Source organism: Hemitrygon akajei, chromosome 29, assembly GCF_048418815.1.
Source record: "Hemitrygon akajei chromosome 29, sHemAka1.3, whole genome shotgun sequence".
NCBI lineage: Eukaryota > Metazoa > Chordata > Chondrichthyes > Myliobatiformes > Dasyatidae > Hemitrygon > Hemitrygon akajei.
The window spans coordinates 45,006,019-45,015,838 of record NC_133152.1 but is presented as its reverse complement, the minus strand read 5'-3'; the positions used below and the strand labels follow the sequence as shown (position 1 = coordinate 45,015,838).

General features: G+C 45.3%; 1 protein-coding gene across 3 annotated transcripts in view; it reads right to left on the bottom strand.

Moving 5' to 3' along the window:
* Positions 1–1,481: 1,481 nt before the first annotated feature.
* plekhn1 (pleckstrin homology domain containing, family N member 1) overlaps positions 1,482–9,820 on the bottom strand; it is a 57,278-nt gene continuing 48,939 nt past the window's right edge. For 2 of the 3 annotated variants that reach the window (XM_073032304.1, XM_073032305.1), the window contains exon 19: positions 1,482–3,934. In XM_073032304.1, the coding sequence (XP_072888405.1) occupies positions 3,714–3,934 (221 nt within the window). In that variant the 3' untranslated portion in view covers positions 1,482–3,713. The remainder of the gene's footprint in view (positions 3,935–9,820) is intronic. The other variant, XR_012096697.1, reaches the window with a different exon arrangement.

Sequence of the window (9,820 nt, the reverse complement as noted above, 5' to 3'; positions counted from 1 at the left end):
TTACTGGAAGAAATTGATGGCCATGCCATCAGGTTGGAGGGTACCTAGACAGAATATGAGGCGTTGCTCAAACACCCTGAAAGTGGCTTCATCATGGCAGAAGAGGAGGCCATGGATTGACATGTTGGAATGGGAAGGGGGATACCAATTAAAATGGTTAGCCACCAGAAGTTCGAAAGACCTCATCCCTGGGAGAAGAAAGATCTCGAAGATAAACTACACTTGGGGACAACTTGAAAGACTTGCCCAGGACAGCCTATGTCCCAGTACGTAACAAGACCGTAAGACTAAGAAACAGGAGCAGCATTAAGCCATTTGACTCATCAAATCTGCTCTGCCTTTTCATCATGGCTGAGCCATTTTCTCTCAGCCCCAATCTTCCGCCTTCTCCACTTAAGACTTTCATGCCCTGATTTATGAAGAATCTATCAACCTCTTCCATAAATATACCCAATGACATGGCCTCTACAGCTGCCTGTGGCAATGAATTCTACAGATTCACCGCTCTCTGGCTAAAGAAATTCCGACTCATCTCCATTCTAAATGGATGTTCCTCTATTCTGAGGCTGTGTTCTCTGGTCTTCGACTCTCCCACCATAAGAAACATCCTCTCCACATCCACTCTGTCCAGGTCTTTCAACATTCAATAAGTTTCAATGAAGTCCCCCCTTGTCCTTCTCAACTCCAGAGAGTAGAGGCCCAGAACCATCAAAATCTCCTCATATCATAAGCCTGTCAGTCCTGGAATCATTTTCATGAACCTCCCTTGAACCCTCTACAACGTCAGCACATCCTTTCTTTGATAAGGGCCCAAAACTGTCCACAGTACTCCATATGAGGCCTTGCCAGTGCTTTATACAACCCTGCTTTTATTTTCTAGTCCTCTGGGAATAAATGCTAACATTGCATTTGCCTTCCTCACCACAGACTCAACCTGCAAATTAACCTTTAGGAAATCCTGCACAAAGACTCCTTTTGTGACTGTTTTGTATTTTCTCTCCATTGAGAAAATAGCATACGCTTTTATTTCTTCTACCAAATTGCATGGCCATACACTTGCCGACACTGCATTCTATCAGTAAGTCCACTTTCATGCAAACTGGTCAATGTGATCATTGATTAACTGCTAAAGAAGTGTAGCGTTCTGCACAATGCTTTACTGCGCCAGCGATTACTAATCGGGAGTTCACCGTCTGTAAGGAGTTTGTACGTTCTCCCTGTTTCTGTGTGAGTGTCCTCCGTGTTTTTTCTTTTCTTCCCACGTTCCAAAGGTGTACGGGTGACGGTTAGTAAGTCGTGGGCAAACTAGGAACCGATTGTGTGTTGCCCTCAGAACATCCTGGACACAAAACTACACATTTCAATGTATGTTTCAATATTTCTAAATACACGTGACAAATAAAGCAACTCATTATTCTTTACAGTTATAAAAGGTTATGAAACTTGCATGATTATATACTCAGCTAAAAATATCAGATGAATTATCCCAACAACATTCGCTTTATTACACTCTTTCAAGAGCGGTTACATAAGCAACATTATACATTAAGAATTTAATTATTACAAGGCAATGGGAATAGTTTAAAAATAAACAATAAAAATATTAACAATAGAATATAACAGGATGATATAAGACCTGCTCACATCATGAAGAATTTCACCAAATACTTTCACACAAGTGTAAACTGTTTTAATTTTCGTCTGGTCCCAAATGGAGTAGAGCTAATCTCGTAGACTCTCAATCTGGTAAAGTCGTGCCGTAGCCACTATTAATCACATGCAAAGTCATTCAGATCATTAAGCCTATATTGCCATGACACCAAAACAGTACTGATCTTCACCATAAACTCAAGAGATTCTGCAGATGCTGGAAATTCAGATCAACACACACAAAATACTGGAGGAACTCGGCAGATCAGGCAAGATCTACGAAAGTAAATATACAGTCGACCTTTCATGCCGAGACCCTTTGCCCAAGATTTTTGATGTCTCAACCAAACTCATTCATTCCTGATTATGAATGTGAACTTCCACCCAGTGGCCACTTTATAAGGTACAGGAGTGGAGTCTGGTGTGTTCTGCTGGTGTAACTCAAACACTTCAGGGTTTTACGTATTGTGCATTCAGAGGTGCTCTTCAGCACATCACTGTAGTTATTTGAGTTACTGTTGCTTTCTTGTCAGCTTGAACCAGTCTGACTATTCTCCTCTGACCTCTCTCACTGACAAGGCATTTTTGCCCATTGAACTGCCACTCACTGGATTTTTTTTTTGTTTTTCACACCATTCACTGTTGTGCATGAAAATTCCAGGAGATCAGCAGTTTCTGAGATAATCAAAGCGCGATGTCTGGCACCGACTATCATTTCACGGGCAAAGACACTTAGATCACATTTCTTTCCCATTCTGACGTTTGGTCTGAACAACAATAAGAAACCACTTGACCATGTCTGCATGTTTTTATGCATTGAGTTGCTGCCACATGATTGGCTGATTAGATATTTGCATTAACAAGCAGGTGTACAGGTGTACCTAATAAAATGGCCTCTGAGTGTAAGTGAATTTCAGCTGACTGATATCTAGACCAACTCCACCATGGACAGTCCCAAGCCTGACTGTGAAAGGAGGGTTGGGCATGGGGCTAACAATCCCATTCCATAAAAACTCAGTGCTACAGAAACGCCAACAGAAGCTCCAAAGATCTCTTCCCTGAGAAATGAAGGTTTGTCTAGGAGATGTGCTACACCTGGGATAACTTGAAAGACTAACCCAGCATGGAGGACTTTGGCGATCTGCTGTTGGCAGCCTATGCCCTAGTAAGGGTGATGGGCTTAAGACAAGAGAGATATCTAGAAATGTCTTCTCCATGACCAACGGTCAAGGGTACTTTAAGAAAACACACGCAGAAAATAAACAGAGGTCAATAATCACAGGTTGGTACAGTGTTCATAAATACAAGTGGTTCTGCTGATTCTGGAAATCCAAATCAACACAAATAAAATGGCAGAGGAATTCAGCAAGTTAGGCAGTATCCATGGAAATGACCAAATTGTCAACGCTTTGGGCCGAGACACTTCATCATCCCTCCCATCTGTCCAACAATCTCTTTGACCCCCTACCATCAGACAAGAGGTACCATAGCATTAGCACAAGAACTATGCCAAGGGTAGGAAGCCAGAAGAAGAAGAAGATGGGGGCAGGAGGAGGAGGACAAGCTGGCAGGTGATAGGTGAGACCAGGTATGGGGGAAGGTGGGTAGGGGGAATGAAGAGAGAAGCTGGGAGGTGATAAGTGTAGGAGATTAAGGGCTGAAAAAGAATGAATCTGATAGGAGAGGAGAGTGGACCATGGGAGAAAGAGGAGTAGGAAGGGCTTCAGAGAGACGTGATGGGCAGATAAGGAGAAGAGTAGGGGCAAGGGGGGAGCCAGAAAGGGGAATAAGAGAGGGGTGGGCCATAGAACAAAGAGAAGTGGGAGGGGCACCAGAGAGAGAAGATAGCTAGGTGAGGAGAAGAGAAGGAGTAAGGGGAGCCAGAACTGTGAATAGAGAAAAGAGAGAAGGAAGGAAGGGGGAGAGATTAACAAAAGTTGAAACAAATCTTTTTCCAAAACGTTGGACCCTTCTTCACAGGTCAGTAGAGTATTGCATCTTCACATTCACCATAATGGGATGATATTCCAAACAATTCAGACAGTTAATAGTTTCCCAGGGGTTCAGGACCACCTATGCAACACCCCCTGCAGTCTCGAGTCGACCATCCCTCGCTGGCACACCTTCCTGAGGGTGGCGGGGGAAAGATGGGGCATTAACTGCTGCTTGAAGTCCCAGAATCCATCATCAGTATCCGCCTGAGGGCTCTCGAGTTCCGCGTAGGTGGGTTCAGAAGAGGTGACGGAGAACCTGGTGTCATCGCTGTACCAGCTCATCGCCTTCTCTGCAGGAGAAAGGCAGACGGTTAAACACGGCAAAGCATCTTTATTTGATACGTAACACCACCGTGAACAGTTACTGTAAACACCAACCATGATGACCCCTAATGTTGTCAATCAGCCCTCCCATCTGTCCAAAAATCTCCTTGACCCCTACCATGAGGCAGGAGGTACCGTAGCATTAGGACACAAACTTTTCGGATGGGGAACAGCTTCTTACCTTGAGACTACAGAACATTATACTTACTTTTTAAACTTTTGTCACAAATGCACCCTATTATTCATTAATTTAGTAGTTATAATATTACTTTATGTGTTATGTGTGTGAGTTATAATGTACTGTGTTGTGCACCCAGGTATGGAGGAAAGTTGTTTTGTTTGGCGATATACATCTGTACGGTTGAATAATGATAAACTTGCACATCAAATTCCCTAACATCCAGAACTACTAGACCCTCCCCCTTCTCTCTTTTTCCATTTTCCATTCTGGCTCCCCTCACCCCTTTTCTTCTCTTCCATTCCTCGACCCTTCATCTTCCTATTTTTAATTTTTAGAGATACAGCATGGAACAGGCCCTTCTGGTCCGACAAGCTGTGCCACCCAGCAACCCACCTATTTAACCCTAGACTAAATCACAGGACAATTTACAATGACCAATTAGCTAACTAAATGGGACATCTTTGGACCCATGGTGGAAAATCACCGGGAGAACGTACAAACTCCTTACAGACAGCAGAGGAATTGAACTCTGAACTCCAGAATGCCCCAAGCTATAATAGCATCATGCTAACTACTACGCTACCATGGCACCCTTAGGTGTAACTACCTCCCTGTAGCTCCTATCATCTCCTCACTCTTCTTTAGAGGGGTTATGGACCAAAGTCTAGCAAATGAGTAAAGCTTGGATGAGGTGTGTCGGTCAGCATGGACCAGTCGGGACGAAGAGACTGTTCCCATGCTCTATAATTCTATCACTGTGTGCCTGCTTTGGCAACCTTAAACGTCTGTGTCCTCATCGAGACCTCTATGAGCCTAGCTCTTCCTTATACAAAGTAAATACAATTCGTGCACAGTGATCGAAAAGCCACGGTCTACCAACGTGCAGAAAAAGCTCTGTAGATATCGACTGAAAATAAAAACCGCATAATGTATCATGGAGAGCATGCTAACTGGATGCATCACTGTCTGGTATGAGGGTGGGGCCACTGCCAAGGATCAAAAAAACGCTGCAGAAAGTTGTAAACTCTGCCAACTTCATCATGGGCACTTGCCTCCCCACCATCGAGGAAATCTTCAAGGAGCAATGCCTCAAAAAAGTGGCATCCATCATTAAGGACCTCTATGCCCTCTTCTCATTGTTACCATCAGGAAGGAGGTACAGGAGCCTGAAGACACACACTCAATGTTTCAGGAACAGTTTGTTCTCTTCCGCTATTAGATTTTTCAATGGACAGTGAACCCATGAACACTACATCAATATTTTTCCTCTCTTTTTTCACTACGAAATTTAATTTAATTTTCTTTTGTATTTATACAATATGGACTTATGGTAATTTATAGTTATTTTATTATTATGTATTGCAATGTACTCCTGCCATAAAACAACAAATTTAACAACATATGCCAGTGATAGTAAAGCTGAATCTAATTGAAAATATTATACACTTAACATATTCAGACAGGGTGTTAACTTGTTTGGAAATCTCTTCTGTCAACGGTAACTAGATAAACTCTTCACCTCTTTATGTGTTAATAATTACACAGAGCGTCCCGAGTCTTCTGCAAGCTCCTGGAATTACAATGCTTAGGTCTTCCTAATCGCTGTTTCAAGTAACACAAGAGATTCTGCAGCTGCTGGAAATCTTGAGCAACACACACGAAATGCTGGAGGAATTCATCAGGCCAGGCAGCGTCATAGAGGGGAATAAACAGTCAATGTTAAGTAACCACCCCCAAGAGGACTACAACCTTGTCAAAGGGTTTGGAGGCTTGTGTGCCTTAATGACCCGGAGAGCAATGTTAGCTCTCACCAGGGCCTTGTGCTTTGGCTCTTGTTAGTGTCACTCATGTCAAACAAGGGTAGAGGCCAGACTAAGAGTGTCTTCCAGGTTTGGGGGTTCAGCTCAGGGCTAACAACCCTGACTGGTCAAACAAAAATTATTACAGAAACAGCAATGAAAAATCCTGTATCTGAGTGGCAATGACAAACAGAGATGGAGGACCTTCAGATCTGACCTAAATAACAAGCATTACAGGCAGAGGATAGGTTAAGTAATGACTGCATGATGCAGAGTTACAGGGAAGGGAGGAACCTGCATTTTGCTAGTGGCCAGTTTTAAACCTTTCCTGGGTGGGCATTTGCCTCTGGCCCAGATTGGAATTAAAGCTCCAGCAACTAGGACTAGTTTGGACAGGCCATCTTGCTAACATGAACAAGTTGAGCCAACAGACTGGGTTCCAGGCTGTCTTCCCTTACTGCAAACTTTAGACAGAAATCATTTGTTTTTTAGTGAGAAAAGTTGTACTAATTTTATTGCTTCTTTTCTGACACATGCTCCGCCCACATCCTCTCACTGGAGATCAGAATCAGGTTTACTATCACTGGCATATGTGGTGATATTTGTTGTCTTGGCGGCAGCACAGTGCAATACATAATAATAGAAAGATAAAACAGAATTATGGTAAGTAACCATATATATGTTAAATTAAATAAGCAGGCAAAAATAAAAATAAAGTAGTGAGGTAGTGTTCATGGTTTCATTGTCCATTCTGAAATCAATGGCAGAGGGGAAGAAGCTGTTCCTGAATCACTGAGTGTGTGCCTTCAGGCTTCTATACCTCCTTCCTGATAGTAACAATGAGAACAGGGCATGTCCTGGGTGATAGGGGTTCTTAATATCAGATGCCACTTTTTTGAGGCATCACTCCTTGAAGATGTCCTGGATACTACAGAGGCTAGAGCCCATGATGAAGCTGACTAAATTTACAACTCCCTGCAGTTTATTTTGATTCTATGCAGTGCCCCCCCCCCCATACCAGAAGGTGATACAGTCAGTTAGAACGCTCTTCACAGTACATCTGTAGAAATTTGCAAGTGTCTTTGTGATGCGGTCTTATCAACTAACACTCAGAGACTTATTTAAAAAGTGGGACTGTTCCTAGAAGTCATGAGGCTTCCAATGTCACAGGAGTTGCCAGTTAACGTTGAACTCAACGCAGGACTGCCTTAGGGACTCCAGTTCCGGGTACTTCCTCAGGAATTATTCCCAAAGCCTTCCCCATGAGTGCGTATAGCCGCAAGGAAGTGGAGGTTTGAGATTAGAGTTTTCCTTCTGCCAGATGAACTGGCAACCACGGCCAATGAGCCCCATCTGCCTGGAACAAACCAGTTACAGCCCAGGGATTAAACAAGGATCGTTTAGGCTACGTGTATTCATTAATCCATTGACATCACTACAAGGGATTTTCAGAGCAGGTGTAAACACTCAATGTGTTTATAATATATAAACATATAATATAGATGTAACGGGGGGTTTCTTTTTCTTTGTTACTGTGTATGTAATCAAAATGGCGTCTTTGTTTTGTTAAAAGTAGGAATGCTGGTGCCTGTGTTAATAGTAGGAATGCTAGCGTCTTTGTTATGATAAGTGCTGGAAGCTTGTTTGGGACTGTAAACTGATTGTTGGCGGGGATTTTGGGGAGTCGGCGCGATGGAGTGAGAGAGAGAGGACGGGATGCTGGAAGCTGGGCGACGGTCCCCGGCCCAAGGTTTTCGGTGATGAGAGGAGACGGAGACAGAGGAGTGTGGAGCGTCTGGTCGACCACCGTGGGGGTCCCAGGAGGCGGGTCGAGGAAGTCGGAGGGGATCGAATGGTGGCCAGAAGACTTCAGTAATTGAGCTCCAACGGTTGTGCACGAAGTGGTTTGGACTTTGATAAGTTTGGCGCCTTTTCTTTTTTTCTCTTATTCATATATACTGTATCGTTAGTAATCGCTTAGTTATAGTAATCTTTATAAATTGTACTCATTTAATCGCATAAGGTGTACTGTCTGTTTTTTGGGCGAGGCGGGGACATCACACAGCATCCACACCAGCTGATTACCCAGTTTGGCAGGGCCGAAGGCTGCTCCCCCTAGACTAGAACGAGTTTGAGCGATGCCTGAGGCGACCCAGGGGTTACATTGTGGGATGCTCGTCTGGGATTGATTTCTGTGGAAGCTGTGTGATCGCCCTCTTTAAATTATGTCTGCGACGAAGAGCTGGTGTGCCTTTGTGGGTGTGCGATTGCCGGTTATCTCTGCACGTGTGTTGGGTGGGGTGGCTGCTGTTGGTAGCCCGGAGGTCGTTGTTCGAGTTCCGACTAGCGCTGACGAAAAGGTGGTGGGGCCATGGGTTGTCCGTACTGTTTGGAGAGTGAGGAGTGACAGGTTGGGATGTTTCAGCTATGGTGGGCTCCGCCCGGTTGTTGGAATAATGTCCAGCCCTAAAGAGGCGGAGCAGACCTCTCAGTTGTTGGGTGAGTGGCAGTGCTTGGCTGAGGGAAAGCGACAGGGATTGGTTGAAAGTTTGAGTAGGCGGGCTGGTAGCGTTGTTAGAACTGTCGGGCGCAATTATCTCGAAGTGACAGCTGCCAGTTCTGGGAAAGTGTGGGAAAATGCATGTGGTTCGACTGGAAGTCAAATGCCGCAGCTGGGGGGCTTATCATATCCGTGGCAGGAGATTGGTGGGAAGTTTTTAGGGTATCCCTTTTGGTTAGGAGGGCAGATAAATTGCTTGCGGAGCCAGGGGGATCTGTCAAGGGGATCAGTTGTTCCGTTGATCCGAGAGGTGTCGGGAAACTTAGAGGAGGCCCAGTGGGGGAACGGCTTGGGGTCTCTGGGGGAGCACATTCCCAGCAATGTACCAAGGAACTCCCGCAAGGAACAGACCCTATTCCTGAAGGCTTAGAGGGACCACGCACTCAGGTGTTGTTACGGATGGATAGAGGTCAAGTTAAAGCCATCCTCGGCACCGGGGCACCGGTTAAGTTGCTGTACAGTTTGTTTTATAACCGTTTTTGGAAGCCTTTACCCTTGATGACATTGACGGCACTGGAGATTTGGGGCACCAGTGCCGGTGATTATAAAGACGACGGTTGTTGGTCAGTGAAAATGGAGTTCTTAGAGGCAAATGTGGAGGTGACTGAGGTTCGTGAATCGTTAATGCTGATGTGTCCGGACACTGTCGAGACGGGCAGCGTTTCGGTTATGGAGAGAACCAATATCCTGTTGGTGCGCTTGGGGGCCTGCCCGGAGGAGGCGGGTGAGAGCTGTTTGGAGGCATTATCGATGCACCCAGAGTTTCGAGCTGCTTGTGCGGACGTGTGTAGCAGCCTTGGGCTGATACCGAATTCAAACAAGAGCCGGTGGTGGTATGGCCTGGAGGAGTATCTGAGGGTGAGACCCTCTTAGTGGACGCTGCGAAATACCACCAGGGAGGGGAGTTGACTGCTGAAGACACCTCGGTGAGGCAGAGGTTGCGGCGACTGGCCCCTACAGCGTGGCAGACGTAGGCAGCGTGTGTGTGGATTATATTGGGCCGTAGAGGCGATGGCCTATCTGAGTGGTGCGAAGAGGTTTAAGGTGCTGGATCTGAGGAGTGGATGTTGCCAGATCCCGATGAGTGAGGCCGACAAGGAGAAGACGGCGGTTATAAGTTCCCTAGGAGTCTTCCGGTCCGAAAAGATACCACAGGGTATCTCCGGAGCCCTTGCAACCTTCCTGCAGGGCATGTGGAAGACCATGGGGGTGTGGAGGCGTTTGGAATTTTGACGTATGTGGATGATCTCTTGGTATTTGGATTTGCCTCAGGAGAATATGAAGTGAGGTCGTTGCAGGAGCGGCTGAGAAC